General features: G+C 39.8%; 1 protein-coding gene across 5 annotated transcripts in view; it reads left to right on the forward strand.

Annotated features, from left to right (window-relative positions):
• The window catches only part of LOC106091953 (tubulin monoglutamylase TTLL4), a 179,011-nt gene that overhangs the window by 57,423 nt on the left and 101,134 nt on the right, over positions 1-20,454 (forward strand). For all 5 annotated transcript variants that reach the window (XM_059364274.1, XM_059364270.1, XM_059364272.1 and 2 more), the window contains exon 4: positions 19,516-19,857. In XM_059364274.1, coding sequence (XP_059220257.1) covers positions 19,516-19,857 — 342 coding nt within the window. The remainder of the gene's footprint in view (positions 1-19,515; positions 19,858-20,454) is intronic.

The raw sequence follows: 20,454 nt of genomic DNA on the forward strand, positions 1-20,454 counted from the left end.
TGAACATTCAATTAAGGAACAGGGGCAAACTTCTCACATATCAATGAGTGCAGTCCGATTTAAGTTTAAGCTCAATGGGAAGGGGACTCCTTTTTATAGCCGAGTCCGAACGGCGTTCCGCAATGCGACACCTCTTTGAAGAGAAGTTTTTGCAAGGCGTAGTATCTCACAAATTTTTCTGATCGTCACGCCAGGATTCGATCGCTGGCGTTCAGCGTCATAGGCGGACATGCAAACCTCTGCGCTACGGTGGCCTCCAATTGCTCTCATACCTATTTTAATTGTTTTTTTATATATTTTTATACCGCTTAAAATGTTTACATAAATCTAAAGTCTATAGTTTCAAGGTCATTACTTTTTATCGCGCTTCTTATAACATAAGAAACATTGCTAACATTGAAACATACTGATGAATAACAACGGTTACAGTTCCAGATCCATAGACAATCTTAACTACATGCTTAAAATTAAGGCGACATAGACAACAACAACATAGATATTGAACCAGTTTCAAATGTTATTGAAATACTATCTCTAAACTACAATGATACCATCATTGTTGGCGACATTAACTGTAACTTGGTTCTGGACAACAATCTTACTAACATCATGCAAACTCTAGGACTATTTTCCTTCAATACCAGCATACTCACTCATTTCACCTGAACTAATGCAAGTTTACTAGATAATAACAAATCTAAAGTACTCATCGGTGATTAGCTCTACGCTCGCGAATTTTGAAAACATGATCTTCTGCTTTTTACCTATGATATGTATGTCGAATCTTAGCCTAAGGATTATACTTATCGCGATTTAAAAAATATGGATACAAGTCTGGTAAGCGCTTGTCTTGATAATGGCAACTGGGACGTCATTTATTCGTAGTTGATGTCAATGACCAACTCGAGTACCGCCAAGAGAACAACAATATGATCTATAATTATTGTGTCCCTATTACATGTAAGATAGTAAATTATAAACAGCAATTAAACACTAAATCAAACAAAGAGATTATGCTGTAGCAATAGAAGTGATGTCATGGAAAGTATCTTTACAATTAGATCTAACGCATTGGGTACCGGTGAATTAAATCCAATTTTTATAAAACATGTTATACTGTAGCTTCTACCTTAGCAAATTTATTATTAAAATAAGCAATGATTTCAAAGCGATTTATGAATGGGCAAATAAAACCTGTTTGAATCTTCATCAAAATCCATCAAAATCGAAGATTAATGTTTTTTGCCAAACTTAACCCAACACTGCTTTATGGATTTGAAGTCTTTGCAAACTGCGGCTACAAAGATTCTAGAACACTTAATGCTGCCTATAACAACATCGCACTTTACGTCTTTAATAAAACAAGGAAAGAGAGAGAGAATATCCCAATTCTCGTACCAAATTTTCGACAATTCCCTAAAGACCAAAATAACTTCCATATCTCTAGAAACGTTTACAGTTCGCCAGATCCAGTAGAGGCAAGGAACTCATATTACCGAGATTAAAAAGACTGTTCCGAACGGCAATTCTATATTAACACTGCACGTCTTTGGAACTCACTCCCCAATTATTTATAACTGTTAAGCAATGTATCCGCTTTCAAACTTGAGCTTTTTAAATTTTGTGCACGATTTACTAAATCACTTTTAATGTGCATTTATAATAATGTTTTGTCTTGCTATTTTTTTTTATTTATTAATTACTGTTATATAAATTTCAAATTGTGTAAGTAATAATTTACTATATCCTTACAATTCTATTCCAGTCGCTTATAAGTTTTAAATTTTGTTGTATGTGCACGCACCCTTTTCCTTAATATAATGTTACTTGGCAAATTTGGATTGCAGACTACACAAATTGGTCTCCTTCGAAAAGTTATCCAAGCTGCAATTCATTTGCAGTACCGTTGCCAAATATTGGCTGGATAGTACTCAAAAAACCCCACAAAATTGTTCGGTTGAGGTCTAATATCTCTTCGGTTTTCGGAGACATTCGAATTCTAACTTCTTATAACCTACTCCACAGTGGTGGTGTAGGGACAGACTCTGTCTGTCTGTCCGTCTGTCTATGTTAATTTGTACACACAATACTGGTCATAATTTCCATTTGATCATCTTAAAATTTGGCACATACATTTTTTTGCGTAAAGACGAAGTCCATTGAAATTGGAAAAATCGGTTCAGATCTGGATACAGTTCCCATAAATATGTTCGTCCGATTAGGAATAATATTGCAATAATGTCATTTGTTTACCGATTCTATCGAAATTTGGCAGGAAGGATTTTCTCCTGACTCTCGACGATTTCATAGAAATCGGTTCAGAATTAGATATAGCTCTCATATATACTGTGTCATGCAAAACAAAAGCAACGCTTTTTCATATTGATAAAAATAGTCCTAAAATTTGATCAATGCATTATGTGCATACAAAGTTTTGTAACCATTTTAATTGACGTTCTATAAGCTTTAAAAGCCATATATCTAATCGGGGTTTAAGTACAACATTTTTATATAAATGAGGTGTTGGTCAATAATGGTACATTTTCCCGTGTTCAAAACAAAAGCAACTAATCAATGGTTAATATCAGTTGCACAATTTATTACCATGGTTATACATCAAAAAGGCACAGAATTTATTTGGAGGATATTTAATGATAAAGATAAATCTTTCCGCTTGGTTTTAGCGCTTAATACAAGTATTTAAGTATGATAACCTCGGATCCTTTTTTTTTCGAAAAGCTAAAATTTGAATTTTGTATCACGCGATAGAGTTGACTAACGGAAAACTTGTAATCACTTGCCTTGTGCGAGCTCTTAGTTGAATTTGAACCACGTTTTAGCAATTCTTATGTAAAAATGTCAAAGTTTAAGACCAGCCATAGTTAGCATCTGCAAGTCTTTTCATCCTTTAAAGTTATCCATTATTTATTATTCGGGAGATCATTCTGTATGGCAGCTATATCCAAAAATGGTCCGATCTGGACGATATTCAACAAAAAGGTTTAGAGGGGTACCGGAACTCGCTGTGCCAAATTTCATTCAAATAGGATTAAAAATGCTCCTTTTATAGGCTCATTACACAATATCGGGAGATCGGTATATATGACAGCTATATCCGATCTGTACTACATTTGACAGGAATGAGTAAGGGTCTACCAAAACACACTGTGCACAATTTCATCGAATTTGGGTAATAAATGGATCTTTAATGGCCCCAATATCCTATATCGGGAGATCTGGTGGTCGGTCTAAGGCCAGCTATCTCCAAATGTAGTCCGATATGAACCGTACTTCACAGAAGAGAATATGGGTCTACCAGAACTTACTGTGCCAAATTTCGTCAAAATCGGATGAAAAATTTCCAATTTATTGCCTCAAGACTTTAAGTCTCGAGATCGGTCTATATAGTGGCTATATATAACTAAAATCCGATTTTGTGAGACCAGAAAATCAGGTTTATATACAAAGAATACGAAATCATCGAAAATTTTTTGAAAAATGTTTTTATACCCAAGATATCTGCAATATTATAAATGGCTAAATACCCGGGTATAAATGGGTAAATACCCGGGTATTTATCGAATTTACCGGGTAAATACCTTTTGGGTATTCGCCCATCGCCCATCTCTAGTAATAGGTCATTATTTTTTGAAGAAAAATTTAAGTCACTCAAGGATATCTGCGTTATCCATAAGGCTGTTGATGAACTGCGTCTGTTTCCAGTGGAACGGCAGATCTAGAGCCCGGGAGTAGGCTTAGAATGGGCTCCAAAGACCCAACAACTGCGGTGGTGGTATCAGGCCGTAACATAATGTGTGCTACAGAAACCTCGACTGGTGGAGTGGCTGCTTTAGGCTCCACAAGCCGACAGATGACTGGTCAGCAGGGTCTTTTGACGAAGATACCTGGTTCGAGTCTTAAGGACAAGGCCGAACCTATTCTTTCTTTACATATCTATAATTTGCTTAGGTCCGGCAAACCAACACGATCTAGAAGAGATGGGAATAATAGAAGACACATCGCCCTCAGGTTTATTGAGAGGCTTGGTGCGAATGATCCTAAGAGAGAGAGAGAGACTCCCTAAATTGGGCTCTGGAATTCGCAGCACAGCTTACCCCAAAGACTGCACGTCTAGATTCGGAAACTGCACCGCAGTCAGCCAAAAGGCCGCGGTCACCTGGAGGGCATCCCATGCCTAAAAGAACTAGGGCGAACAACAGAAAGATGAGTCCAAGAACCTTTGCTAATGTCGCTAGGGACAGATGTGTGATGACAGTTGTCAACAAGGGAGCATAACAGGTTAGTTGGAGTGGGAGGTCCTTGCGGATTTTCCTGGGTCTCCTCTAGTTTGTAACTATGTAGGCTAGTATCGGGGCCGATACAGACTAATTGCCTTCGGGTATCAACGCTCAATTGAAATGTATCGTTGTGCGCTAAAAAAGATTGGTGAGATCTGGCCAGGTGCAGCACTATATTTAGTCAAGAAGATATTCCTTCTCGACTAATGGCGCATGCTTGGATACCAGGGATTCACTCATATCCTGACTTGGTACTTGGAAGATTGGATGAGGCTGATGACGACCGGAGACATGCAGTGTGCGCCAGCAGGAAAGCACGAAACTCAAAAAGTACTTCAACAGCAGCAGTTAGTGAAGCATCTTAGGAGAAATCTTCTACACTGCAAGTGTCCAGTGTCCTGAGGAAGAGTGGTTCCACAGCTTTCTCACCTGCCCCTGTATGAGTACGGAAGCTTATCATGAAAAGGTTTAACGAAACTTGTGAGGATGAACTCTTGATGGAATCAGAAGACGAGGCTAACACAACAGTGGTGGAAGTTCTGAATTCTGACTATTGTAAGGCCGCTTCGGCAGCACTAAAGGTCCTCCTGATGGCAGGGGGATTTGACGTGGTTCATATCCAGAAACCATGGGTTTGGGAGGAATGGTTCGTGGACTAATATTTCCGGGATTTAAACTTCTCAAGGGCACGGGGAATGGGAGTCACAGAGCCTGTATTCTTGCAAAGAGTAGTTTAAATGTTTTTCTTCTTCCGTCGCTAAGCACTGAAGAGTTAGTAGTAGCCAGCCTTGAAATAAACAAGTCTCATTACTGGCACACTATTAAGAGACGCCGCCTTCAAATTTTAGTAGCTGGTTGAAGCCGCTTCTGTAGGGAAGAAGGGCGTCATTGTAGGACGAGATGCTAATGCACAAAGGGTGAGCTGCTTATTGAAAATAAGGAAGATTCTGTCTTCGAGGAAGATTCTGTCCTCGAGACTTATTACGATAGGGTATATTCAGAAGTCAGAGATATATGGATAATGTATAGTGTGAAAAACACTAGAACTACTCGTTGATACACATTTCCCGATAAATTCTCCAAAGGACAATGTGGCGCCAGAAGAGGTTGTCACTGGTATGCATTCGTCGGAGGCTATTAGGGAAATTGTGTCTGAGGCGAAAATCCTTTGGCGATAAGAAATTTCGACTTATTTAAGTAGCCAGACCTTGATTATGTATCACCGGTTGAATTACAAGCTGTGTCTGATAGACTGGTTCCCTGGCATAGGGAGATATACTCTGCTTGTATCAGAATGTCATATATGCCTGTGGGATGGAGGGACACGAAGGTCATTTTCATTCCGAAAGCAGGAATGAAATGACACCTCAAGGAGGTGCACTGTCTCCTCTACTTTGGAATATAGCCATTAACAATATATTATTGTCTCCGGAAAAAAAGGTGTAAAAGTGGTAGCGTGTGCTGATGACATGGCCATTGCGGTTAGGGGAAAGTTTCTCACATGACCAATGAGCTTTCTCATTGGTCATGTGGCGGCTGCGGGCACTGTGTTAACCTTAATACAATATCCGATGTTCCAGGCAGTGTGGATTACACCCTAACTGAGCCGCTTTTTGGTAAAAAGTACTGTACCACTATTCCTGATAGAACCGTTTGGAACTACGATATCGCTGGTAGCAGAAGTTACATAGACTTCTATACTATATGGTTCCAAACTAAACGACCAGGTGGGCTTTGGGGTGTACTCTAAAGATCTAGAGCTGGTCATATCGAAAAGGTTACCCGATCACTGCAGTGTGTATCAAGCGGAGATCCTTGCAATTAAGGAAGTGGTGGAATGGCTAAGATATAATATCATTACGACGATTGGCATAAATTTCTTCTCAGACAGCCAGGCAGCCATTAAATCTCTGGAGAACGTATTTCTGAACACAAAAACTGCCCTCGACTGTCGCAGATCTCTCAACGAGATGGCTGAACAGTTCCAAATTCACCTGTTCTGGGTGCCGGGCCACAGAGATCTCCCAGGGAATTGTGAAGCGGACGAGCTTGCGAGACTAGGAACTACCCTACACGGAAGAGCTTGCGAGACTAGGAACTACCCTACACACTCCAGGGATACTGGAATCTGTAGGTATGCCTCTAGCGACATGTAAGCTAAGTTTTCAGGACTGTCTAAAAGGAAAACATGCTGATAGACTGAAGGTTGCCAGTAACGTCTTTTGCAGAAGCTGTGAGGACATCGAAGAAGAAGAGACTATAAAACACCTGTGTGTGTGTCCCGCACTAGCATCCAGAGGCAGTTCCACTTTAGGTTCTCATTTCTTTGAGAACCTGTCTGATTTAGCGGATGTGAACATTCGTAAGTTATTGGGCTTTTTAAAGCGATCTGGATGGTTCAACGGTAGGAACTAGAAGGCATCTTTCTTCTTCTGTTGCTGTGGTATCACAATGGACGAAAACGTTTAAGTGAATCTCATGGCCTGTCCTTAGTGGAATGTTCATGGGCAAAATTTGCATCTCATGGCAAATTTGCATCTTAAACCTTATTTAACTTAACCCTACTTCCATTGGTGCAGAAGTCCTCTAGTAATTTTCATTGATTTGTGTTAAGTACACGCTTAACAATAATAAGTTAATTTCAGATGTTAAAACGTTGCTTTTGTTTTTCACGAGACTGTACGTATCGTACGATTTTTACTTCTAGAGCCACTGCAATCGCATGTATCTTCCCAACATTTTTTCCTTTCCCTCGATAACTACCATAAAATCTAAGAAGTTTCGAGCAAACTTCTTAGATATCGGTTCAGATTTAGATATAGCTCTCATATATATGTTCGTCCGATTTTGAGAAATTTTGCAATAATGTGCTCATTAGTTAACCGATTCTCTCGAAATTTGGCAGGAAAGATTTTCTTATGACTTGTGAAATACATAGAAATAACGCCCGATTTTCAATTCTAGAGCCACTGCAAGAGCATCTAGTGACCAATCTTACCAACATTTTTTACAACGGTTTTTTTTTTAGGTTTTAGGTTTAGATATATTTTTTTATATATGTTCGTCGGATTTTGGGTAGTTTGCAATAATGTTGTAATTTGTCAGCCGCAGTTATTACAGCTTGAACATATTTGAACATCTGAAAACATCCGCATATGTCAATTTTTTTTATGTCTTTCATAGCTGGCATTTGTTCTTCAATTTGTTCTAATTCTATTTACAACAACTTTAATCCGCCCCAATTTCGCCATCCTACCGACCTTTTCGCTGTTCCACAATGTTGTATGCGCTTTCGTCGCCCACTTCCTTAATCGGACTGCGTCGACCCGAAGGGCTTCGGGTTAACCAAGTTTATTGACGACAGTCCTCTTGCCTTTACCGTCAAATCGTTTGCCCTTTCATTCCATCCTACTCCGTTATGGCCCGGCACCCAAACGATGCGAATTTTGTCGTCCTCATAGAAGGCGTTAATCTGCTTCTTACATTCCAAGACAGTTCGTGATCTTACCTGGTTGTTATTGCCTTTATGGCAATTTTACTGTCCGTAAAGATGTTCACACTCGACGTCCTCACGTTAGCACCACACCATTTCACGCATCCCGTGATCGCCCGGATCTCCGACTGCAGAATCTTATTATGGTCAGGCAGTCTAAAACAAATCTCAGTCCCTGTGTTCTTAATGTAGACCCCCAGGCCAACTCTGTCCTCTAGCTTTGATCCATCCATGAACATGATCTTCCAGATGGCAATACTAGGATTCCGTCAATCCATAATTGTGCCGATGGCAGCAGTGCCTTGCACTCGACTTCAAGGTTCATCTCAGGTATCCGATCGGAAATCTCTTCCCTTCCTTCCATGTTTCCTATCATCGCTTCGATTATACTTTGATGGTATGAGCTGCTCCCATCCTCAATCCATTCTCCCATAGCCTTAAGTCTCATAGCCGCAGTGGCTGCCTCACACTTAATCTTTATGTCAATGGGTCGGATATCTAGAAAACTCTCCAGTGCCCTAGAGGGCGTGGTCCTCATCGCTCCGCCTATGCCAAGACAAAACGTTCTCTGAACCTGTTGTATGGTTCTATGTTGCACTTTTTCTCCATCGCAGTCCTACAAACTACTGAGGCGTAAGTAAGTTTTGGTCTTATCACGCTCCTATAGAGTCAGTGGACTATCCTCGAATTCAGGCCCCATTTCGAGCCTATATAGTGCCCAACATCTGTGAGCCTTCTCAATACGCTCCTGAATGTGACACTTCTAATTCAGTTTCCTGTCCAAGATCACACCTAAGTATTTGACCTTGTCAGATATCGAAATCGTCTTATTGAGGAAACGTGGTGCGTTAAATTGGCCCACCTTCGTCTTCCTCGTGAACAGGCATATTTCAGTCTTCTCTGGGTTAACATTGAGACCTCGGGGTCTAGCCCAGTCAGACGCTTTCGGCCCTTCTGCATAGCTGGTTCGGATCCTTACCCCTTAGAAGTATTATATCATCGTCTGCGTAGCAGACGGGTTCATATCCCTCAAACAGCATCCGCAATAGGTTATTTATGGTGGTCACCCATAGGTGTGGCTATAAAATGCCTTCCTGTGGCGTGCCCTGTGCAACTTTCATCCATATATTTATGCCATGGGACACACAATTTATCCACCTGTTCATTACCGTATGGTATATCCAGTCTCTAAGGATAGGGTCCACCCGGTACTGGTCTAAGGATTGGATCAGTGTTTTTGCCCGCACATTGTTAAAAGCCCCCTCGATGTCGAATTCGAATTCTTCTATTTTATGCACAACCTCGTGCAAGGCAGTCTTCACCGATCTTTCCTTGACATAGGCATGCTGTTTGCATTTGAGCAGTTCGCTGGATGTCCTACTTCCATGGTTTTGAGTAGAAAGGACTTAAGGCTTATGGGTCTGTAGCCCTTTGGTGTCGCATAACTTGCCTTGCCGGGCTTAGGTATAGACACCACCCTTGCCTCCTGCCAGGCTTCCGGAGTGTATGCAAGTCCTAAGCACGCTGTGTAGATTTTGGCCAGATGAGGCGCCACATAGTCTGCCTCTTTCTGTAGTAACGCCGGAAATATTGCATCAGGTCCGGATGACTTAAATGGTTTTAAGCTCCTCAAGGATTCTTTCACCATAAATTCCGTAATTGTAAACCTTCGATCAACCTCATTATTCCAAGATTCCGGTGTCTCCGTAAGTCCCGTCGTATCCTGTGGAAAATGGGGTTTCATCAAAAGCCTCAACATGTCCTCCTTTGTCTCTGCTCTCACTCCCATGTCGTCTACTAAAGTGTCAGTTTGGACATCGGTTTTTGAGAGAACCTTTTTATCTTGGCGGCGTCATTAACGCTATCGACCTGTTCGCAGAAAAGCTTCCAGAAGGCACGTTTTGGCGCTCTGGTAATCTTATTGTATTCCTTGAGTCGTGTGTAATACACATCCCAATAAACTTCCTCTTTTTTACGACGTGCTCTGTTAAAAAGTCTGCGTACCTCTTTCCCAATATTGCGAATCTCCCCGGTCATCCAGGGTTTTTCTTGAGCTGATTTCCTTTCTCGAAGAGGACAACTATCTTCGAAGGACCCCACCAGTGCAATCGTAATCCTGTTGACATTTTCGTCAATGTCTTCTATGCTTGGACAATCTATATTATCTTCCCCAAGTCTTCGTCTGAGTAGCCTTCCGAATTTTGTCCAGTTGGTTTTCAACTTATTCCGGAAGCTTATCGGATTCGGCGGTGGCCGTGCGATACTAAACCTAATTTAATGTGGTTAGAGAAAAAGTGTTCCATGGAGACCGTCCAATTCTGAACATCATCGATTAGATGTTCCAAACATATGGTCACATCTTATACCTCCTCCCTAATCCTGTTAACAAAGGTAGCGGTGTTACCAATATTAAGTGTTATTAGGTTGTTAGTATTCAATAACTTTTCCAGGGCTTGGTCTCGCTTATTAGTGTTGGTACTACCGCACGAAATGTGGTTAGAGTTCCCATCGCACCCCATTAGTACCTCGTTTCTTGTCTGTTTTGCTCTCCTCATGGCATAGAGTAGCTGTAGTTAATACCATATTGTTGGCTACATCCTTAAGCAACAAGGAGGTCTTTCAAGCAGGCAACACTATCCTTCTCATCTCTCTTTACATTGAAACCCCATTTATCAGGCATATCTACCCTTGTCTTTTTACGAAGCAATGCAGAATATTCTTCTTTCATGACATCTGTCGACTTTTCCGACTGTTTGTAAGAATTCACCTCATTAAATTTTTGAAATATAAATACACTCTACCTCCTCAAAATTGACGCTGTTTTGAATATTTTCGCCGTCTGCAAATTATCAACCGAGTCTTCAAAACTGAAGTAATCCCCATCCCAACTGGTATCTAGAGCATGGGCGTCATTTGGCTGGATTTGTTCATCATTCATTATATCATCCAGTTGAATCGTGGATCCGCCATTTGATGTGAGCACAAATCTACAATATTCACAATTGTGTTTGAATTAGAGCCATTCATAGCGTTTTCCGAAAATAGTATATTTTTTACTGTTATCTTGATTTCCTGCCGCACCAGATTTCGAATGGAGTTTTGTCTTTCAATAGACATTTTTCGGTCTATGTATCGTCTGCAACGCTCACCTGCTATGGAGTGTATAGAACGGTGAGCTGGCGTTGAATTTTATTTGTTTTCAAAAATTTGTAAATCGCCGCATTGACATATTAACCTCCATTGTCACTTCTTACGGCTTTTATTTTGCGCTCTGTCTGGTTTTCGACCAAGGCCTTAAAAAATCTTAAACTTATCGACCACTACACTTTTATGTTTCACTTATATCCTAGTGGAGTGGTCAAGTATGAACGTTATAAAATATCGATCCCCCGATTGATATCTTGTTTATATGGCCGCAGACTTCAGTGTATATTAGATCCAGAATATCTTGTAATCTATTTTGGCAATTTGAAAATGTTATAGCCAATTACCATTTTCCTTCTCGACTAATAGCGCATGCTTGGATATCAAGGATTCCCTCAGATCCTGAATGCATACTTGGAAGGTTTAGGAAAATGTAACCTTAATCTTTCAGCCACCGACTAGAAGATTGGTTGATTGGATAAAGCTGATGGTGACCGAAGACATGCAGTTTTCGTACCAAACTCCGGCTGTCTCGCAGACCTTAACAAGTCTGAAGGAGTTGTATCCTACGGATTCAACAAGTTGAAACTGAAGGTCTATAGAAGCGGTGGGTTTGGGGAATCAGGAGACGACTCAGCAGTTGTTGCTGAACACTTGCCTGAGGAACTTTCGACTACATCGAAAAGTCTGGCGGATTGCAGGAGACTGCAAATCCCCCTGTCGACCACACCGCACGTGTCCATCATGACAAGATCTAACCAATCTTGTGAGGATGATCACATGGAAGAATCAGAAGACGAGGCTAACGCAACAGTGGTGGAAGTTCTGAATCCTGATCATGGTCCGAGTTCTGCAGATAAATCTCCACCATTGTAAGACCTCCTCGGCGGCACTAAAGGTACTTCTGATGGCAGGGGGATCTAGAAACCATGGGCGTGATGAGGAATGGTTTGGATTAAGAATTCCGGGATTTAAACTACTCAAAAGTACGGAAAAGAGGAGACACAGAGCCTGTATTCTTGCAAAGAGTAGTTTTAATAAGCAATAAATAAACTAGTCTAATTGCTGACTGGCTTCTCTATATATGGCACACGATTCGGAGATGCCGTCTTCAAGCCTTATGTTACTGGTTGAAGCCGCTTCTGCAGGGAAGAAGAGCCTCATTGTAGGAAGTGATGCTAATGCACATCACCAGATATGGGAAAGTTCGAATGTATTATAAGTTGCAATTTGGCGATTTGTAAAAAAGGGAATAAACAGACCTTTATTGTAGGGAACAATCAGGAGGTAATACACCCATACAAAAGTTGATACCAAACCTGCTCATTTCAGAAACATCTAGGTAACATCTAGTACCCCCAGCCTGTCTCTGAGGGTTTATTTCCTTTATAACAAATAGCCGGATTACAATTTATATATATTCGATAAACATCTCACACATTCCATTGATATCCGAACTTCCCCATATCGTCGGTCTATGCTATCTTGTTCCATACGCCATTTTGTGAAATTGAGAAAGACGACCTCTAAGTTGAACCCTCAATTACTCAAAACTGTGTCGAAAAGGATGGTTGTTTTTTACATCATGAATTTCTAAAAAATTTTCTCCTAAGTTTTAAACGCTTCTTAGCCCATTTTTCGAAAATAGTTTATTGCTGCTTTGTTTCATATCCAAGTTTGTTGACCATTTTTTGAATTTTGTAACACGTTGAAGGAAATGTGCACCAATATAGCATTAAATTAACCTAATTTTCTACATTGGAGATGTTTTCCACCTCCATTGTAAAATATTGTTATTTAAATTAAAAGAATTTAAATATTTTCATTTTAATGCGTTTTTTATGAAACAAATTGGATTTTTCTTACAAAAAAAACCTAATTCATTTCGGTCGGCCCGAACTTTGGATACTGGGATATATGTTTAAGTCCCAGGCATTAAATCGGGAGATATGATAGCAAGGATGTCTATCAAATATTTTAATTGGAATTTCACCGTAAATGGCAGATATATTTAAATATGGTCCTTTCTGAAACATGTTTAGCACGACTTTCAAGGAAACTCATAGTTCCACATTTCATAGAAATCGGGTGATAAATGCTCTTTTTAGGGGCTCAAGATCCAAATCGGGAGATCGGAGTATTCGGCCACTGCATCCAAATTTAGTTTGATCTGGAACATATTCAACAATGTTGAAGGTCGAGCCGTCTAATACAGCCAGCGTGTGAAAAAAATATGAATTTCAGCTCCAAATCTAATTTTTTAGCTTGAGAAAATCGATATTTCGTTGAGCTGCAAACAGAATTGTAAAAAGAAAATTCGGTGGTGGGTGGAAAAAAATTAAAGCAATTCAGTGGTGCTGCAATTTTTACAGAATTCATTAAAAGAAGTTTATAAAATCATTTGCTTTGATTTGAATAATAGAAAGCCTTCTCTTGGCAGATATAACAACTCAATAAGATGATGTGAATCAAATATCTCCAAATGTCTTAAATACGTGTCGATAACTAAATGTATGCAATTGATTTCTTCTATAATAGACTGGTCTGGCTTCAACAAATTTCTGAGTGCCTTCTCAACAGAGAAGATTTGATTGTATCAAATGTATGGTGCACGTGAATGCATGATGATATGCTGCATTACTTCACACTTCACACACACTTAATTCACACTTAACATTCATATTTTGGGTATGGAACAAAATTCACAAATTAAAAAAAGGATATAGAACAAGATAACATTTCAGTATATCGAGAGCTGTGGGAGATGCATCAAAATTTCTTGAAAATTCTGAAAGAACGTACCTTGGAAATCTAGAAAGAGATCCTAACTCATAAATGGCGTATGGAAAAATATGCATTAGTTCGACAATATGTGGTGACGTGCACCTCCCACAATGAGGCTCTTTTTCTTTGCATAAGCGGCTTTAAAAAAATAACTTATGGTTTGAACACGATATGGTTTGATATCTCTAAATGTATGATTTGTATTGTAATACGTATTTTCAAAGACAGCAACTCTAAAAGTTGTACACATCGTGTTATACATAAAAAAAATTAATATGAACCAGTAAGGAAAGGCAAAAGTCGGGCGGAGCCGACTATATAATACCCTACACCTCCGAGTCTACGTATTATTTTTAATCTATAGCACTTATATCCAAATTTAGTCAAACTTTAATTTGCATACCCATTGAAATATCGATTAGAACCTTCTACGATTTTCTTACGATGATACGAAAATTGTGCCTTCTACAGCCTTAAAGGCCGAAACGCATAAAATATATATATGGGAGTTTTATCTAAATCTGATTCGATTTTGATGAAATTTTGCACGCGTATTAGTATGCCAATTAAAACATCTCATGAAATGTCAACACATCTCATGAGATCGGACCAAAATTGTACAGCCTTAAAAGTCGAAACGATTAAAAGATCTATATGGGAACTTTAACTAAATCTGGTTCGATTTTGATGACATTTGACATGTAGTGCGACGTCAAATAAAACATCTGCAAAATTTTGTAAGGATGGGACCAAAATTGTGGCTTCTACAGCTTTAAAAGGGCGTGTAGGATGAAAGATATATATGGGAGTTATATATGAATCTGATCCGATTCTGGTGAAATTTTGCACACATACTTAGACGTCAAAAAAGCACTTCGTGCCAAATTTGGTAAAGATCGGACCAAAATTGTGCCTTCTAAAGACTAAACAGGTCAAATCGGATGAAAGTCATATGTGGGTATGCCTCTAGCGACATGTAAGCTAACCCAGCAGAAAATATTGGATGGAATAGTGTAAGTCAAAACTATTGTGACATTAGCATACACAGTTGCTTTCGGCATGCATGATTTTTGTGGGCGATGTCCCACTTAAATGCGATTGTTTAAAGATCCAAAATGCGCTTCTTGTTTAACATCAAAAATGGAACATTAGCAGCACAAATTTAATTTGCCTTTTTGATGCAAGTAAAGTTTGATTGAAAACACCGTTTTCTGCGATTAATGCTCCATAAAATAAATGATTTTATACCCTCCACCATAGGATGGGGGTATACTAATTTCGTCATTCTGTTTGTAACACCTCGAAATTTTAAGTCGGTCTAGCCATGTCCGTCTGTCTGTCGAAAGCACGCTAACTTTCGAAGGAGTAATGCTAGCCGCTTGAAATTTTGCACAAATACTTTTTATTAGTGTAGGTCGGGATTGTATATGTTCCAAATCGGTCCGTGTTTTGATATAGCTGACATATAAACCGATCTTGGGTTTTGACTTCTTGAGCCTCTAGAGGGCGCAATTATCTTCCGATTTGATAGGTCGATAGCGTTAATGACGCCGCCAACATAAAATAGTTTCTCTCAAAAAGCCATGTCCAAACTGAAACTTTAGTAGATGACATGGGAGTGAGAGCAGAGACAAAGGAGGACATGTTGAGGCTTTTGATGAAAACCCATTTTCCATAAGATACTCCGGGACTCACGGAGACACCGGAATCTTGGAATAATGACGTTGATTGGAGGTTTTGTAATAACGGAATTTATGGTGAAGGAATCTTTCAGGATCTTCAAACCATTTAAGTCACCTGAATCTGATGGAAATTTCCGGCGTTACTACAGAAAGAGGCAGACTATCTGGTGCCTCGTCTGGCCAAAAGGGTACACCACAGGGGACATTTTATCGCCACTCCTATGGGTGACCACCATAAATGACCTATTAGGGATGCTGACTGAGGAGGGATTTGAACCCGTCTGCTACGCAGACGATGTTATAAAACTTCTAAGGGGTATGGATCCGAACGAGCTACGCAGAAGGGCAGAAAGGGTCTTGCATATGGCATATGACTGGGCTAGACCCAGAGGTCTCAAGGTTAACCCAGAGGAGACTGAAATATGCCTGTTCACGAGGAAGACGAAGGTGGGCGAATTTAACGCACCACGTTTTCTCAATAAGACGATTTCGTTATCTAAAAAGGTCAAATGCTTAGGTGATCTTAGATAGGAAACTGAATTGGAAGTGTCACATTCAGAAGCGTACTGAGAAGGTCACAGATGTTGGGCACTATGTAGACGGGCCGTAGGCTCGAAATGGGGCCTGAATCCGAGGATAGTCCACTGGCTCTACAGGAGCGTGATAAGACCAATACTTACTTACGCCTCAGTAGTTTGTAGGACTGCGATGGAGAAAAAGTGCAACATAAGGACCATACAACAGGTACAAAGTCCATGTTGTCTTGGCAAAGGCGGAGCGATGAGGACGACGCCCACTAGGGCACTGGAGATTTTTCTAGATATCCGACCCATTGACATACAGGTTAAGTGTGAGGCAGCCACTGCGGCTATGAGACTTAAGGCGATGGGAGAATGGATTGAGGATGGGAGCAGCTCATACCATCGCGGTATAATCGAAGCGACGATAGGAAAACTGGAAGGAAGGGAAGAGGTTTCCGATCGGATACCTGAGACGACGCTTTAATTCGAGGGCGAGGCACAGTCATGGATTGACGGAACCATAGTATTGCCATCTGGAAGATCATGTTATTAGGATGGATCAAAAGTTGAGGACAGGGTAGGCATTAGGTTCTACATTGAGAACCCAGGGACCTGAGATCTGTTTTAGACTGCCTGACCATAATACGGTTCTGCAGGTGGAGAACCGGTCGATCACGGAATGCGTGAGGTACTAACGCAATGGCGTCGAATGTGACCATCTTTACGGACAGTTAAATGGCCATGTGGGCAATAACAACCAGCACGGTAAGGCTTGGAGTGCAAGAAGGAGATTAACGCCGGATAACACAATCCGCATCGTTTGGGTGCCGGGCCATAACGGAGTAAGGGGGAATGAAAGGGCAGACGATTTGGCGGTGAAGGCCGGAGGACTGCCGTCAATATACTTGGTTAACCCGAACCCTTTCGGGTCGACGCAGTCCGAGTTAAGAAAGTGGGCGACGAATGCGCATGCAACATTGTGGAACAGCGAAATGATCGGTAGGACGGCGAAAATCCTATGGGGGGATCTAGATCGTGAGAAGACGAGGCTATTAGTGGCATTAGTAGCATTACGGGACACATAGGACTACGAGCTCACTTATGTAAAATCGGTCCGACAAGTGATAGCTTGTAAGGCATGCGGGGAAGATGATGAGATGTTGGAGCCTTTCCTTTGTCATTGCCCGGCTTTCGCGTCTGACAGATACCGGCTCTTAGGTGGGGACACAATACCAACCATGAACCAACTTTGGATTTTTTAAGGATTTTTTAAGTAGCACGGAATTCCTAACTTAAAATTTTCTTTTTAGAGGTTACTTTATAGTTTTTAGAGCGCACAACAAGCCGATTACTGGCTTAGGGGTATGTCCACAGTAGCATGGGGCGGATTAATATCTGCACCTCTTTTCAACCTAACCTAACCTAAATAAAAGTATTTAAATTTGAATTCAGTCTCAAAATCTTTTAAGAATACTGTGTTAAAAAGTATAAAACAACAACAAAAGATAAAACACAACACGCTCGATAACCTTTTTGCCCGAGTTCTCAAATTCAACTGAAGATATTAAACTCTCTTTAAAGCACGCGGGTAAAGATCGGGTCAATGTCTAGCTTTCGTGAAGCATGAATGGTTTTACTAGATCTTCGTTCAATGAGCTGAAATCACTATTAGCATACACAACCGCTGATCAGGAGCAATATGGATGCAAAAAAATATCGTCCTTACCATACTTTGAGGCCATGTTTCATGCATACCCTATGTAATAGATTACTGCACAAAAGTATGTTGAAACCATATTTTTTGTAAATTTTTTAAAGAATATTATTGTACTTTACATTATATTATATTATAGATTCATGCATATTTATTGAGCCTTCCAAATGCGCATTAGTATGCTAGAATATTTACGTACTGCTTCCAAGACAGGAACAATTTTTTGCTGGGAAGTTTTCAGGACCAGGCCCGAAGGGCATCGAATGATGGTCACAAAGAGTGGGCTGTGAGTATTCCAAAACTATGTGGCCTCATCTAGACTTGAAGAGTTCTACTGCTTTGCTGTCATTGGCTAGAACAGACGTCTCAATCATTGTGTCCGTCATGACAGGTGACTGTCTAATCGGAAAACATGCCGACAGACTGAAGGTTGTGAGTGTCCCGCACTAGCAGGTTGTGTGTATCCTGCACTTGCAGTTAGAAGGAGTTCCACTTTAGGTTCTCATTTCTTTGAGAGCCTGTCTGATTTAGCGGATGTGAATATTCGGAAGTTACTGGGCTTTTTAAAACGATCTGGATGGTTCAAAGGTAGGAACCAGAAGTCATCTTCCTTCTTCTGTTCCTGTGGTATTGCAATGGACGAACCGTCTAAGTTAGTCTGGTGGCAGACTGCCACTTAAACCTAACCTAACCTATATATGGGAGCTACATCTAAATCTGAACCGATTTAGATGAAAGATCGGACCGAAATTATGGCTCCTACAGCTTTATCGGATGAAAGATATATATGTGAGCTATATCTAAATCTGAACCGATTTTTATGAAATTTTGCACACATATTGGGATGTCAAAAGATACACTTTGTGCGAAATGTAAGGATCGTACCAAAATTGTGGCTTCTATATGGAAGCCATATCAATATCAATTTGGACAGATTTTCTTCATAATCAATAGCGTTCGTCCTTGGACCAAAAAAGGGACTCATGCTAAATTTTGTGAAAATCGGACAACAATCGGACATAACTAAATCGAATCAGGAAGTGATTCTAAGCGGATCGGTATACTTATCAATGGGTCTACCTCGTCTCCTTCTTCGCGTTGCATACAAATGCACAAATCTATAATACTCTGTACCATAGTGGTGGTGTAGGGTATAAAAATGGATTTTCGATATTTATTCGAAAATCTCTGTCGATTAAAACGAACAAACACGTAACAAACAAATGTGTGCAAACAAAATACAATACATATGAGAATACATGTCGATTACAGCGCGCTCTATTCGTGTTTTACATACATAAGGAAAGTATTGCGAATACAGCAAGTGGCAGCACATATGTAACGCACATTTCATGTGGAAACAGCTTTAGCGACAGAAGACGACAAATATTTTACCCATATTCACAAAATTTAAAGTAGCGTTCAAGTAGGCTTAATTTCTTTACAGAACTGTCAAAAACCTACTATAAAACTGATTTAAATTTTGTGAATACCGGTGTTAGACTACTCTTAGTAGGGATACATGTTCTGTGTCTCCCAATCCCCGTACCCTTGAATAGCTTAAGTCCAGGAATTCTCAGAACAACGTTAATGATGATTGACTGAGTCGAGTAACTCATTCATGTGACACAGAATTAGTGGGACTGGCAGTAAGTAATTGTGAAATTTAGCAATGTCATACGTTTTTTTTTTTTGACATGAAATAGTGAAAAAGAATTATTCCACTAAATTAATTGATTAATGAAACACCCTGTATGTGTATGTATTCTAAACCTTATTGTATTATATTAAACTTATTATTGATATTACGTACATTTTGACATTGTTTGCACGTATACCAAGGAGATTATTGACTTATTTTTTCCTTTATTGCTTTCAGCTTCGGAACTAGATGAATTGGATGATTCAGATATATCTTCTGATTCAGAGGAATGCTATCGATCACACGCCTTCAAATTAACTCATGCAGTTGATGCAATATATACAACTACTTCGGTTGCATCTTCCTTAAGCTCTGTAGATAGTTTGTGTAACCCCGAAACGCTATTAGTGCCCAGTTTATTTCCTAATGTACCACCGTATTTAGCATTTTCTTCGAATGCAAAAAAGGGTCCAGATGTTCCTGCCGATTTATATCGTGTGCTCAAGTGGAGGGTTACAAGCGTGATGCCGAGAGTGGTGCGCACAATTCTATCAAATAGTGGCATGCGTCTGTTAAAAAGTAAGATACATTTTTTACAAACAAATAATGATAAGATCTTTAGTTATTTGGTTATTTATTTTGTAACTACACTGAATTACATATTGATAGGATATTTTTTATCAAGGGCTTAAAAGATTATCAGCCCTATTCTGAATAACAATTCCCTGGGAGTTTATTCCCTACTCCCTTTTCCCCTATTCTGAATAACAATTTACTGGGAGTTTTTCCCTAATCCCCTTTCCCTTATTCTAAACAAACTTCGAAAAAGGGAAAAATCAGCTATTCTGAATCGGTATAAAAGGGAGAATGAGGCGATAAAACTTGGGAAAAATTCCCCCAAACAGGATAGGGGGAATTAGGATAAACAATTGTGAATTTTATATTTTTATAAAATAAATGGTACCACTTCTTATTACTTACGAACTATTTAAAATATATGGAAATTATTTTTCACTTTTTCATCAAAAACAAGTACAAATTTTGTTAGGTTCTCCCGGTTTAAATATGTCATGTACACACCATAAAAGATTTTCTTAAGTTTTTCAATTTCATTGTCACTCCGTACCGAGTCGAATACTTAAAGGAGGTCGCTTATCATTGAGCTTAAAGTAGAAT

This window comes from Stomoxys calcitrans, chromosome 3 (genome assembly GCF_963082655.1).
Source record: "Stomoxys calcitrans chromosome 3, idStoCalc2.1, whole genome shotgun sequence".
Lineage (NCBI taxonomy): Eukaryota > Metazoa > Arthropoda > Insecta > Diptera > Muscidae > Stomoxys > Stomoxys calcitrans.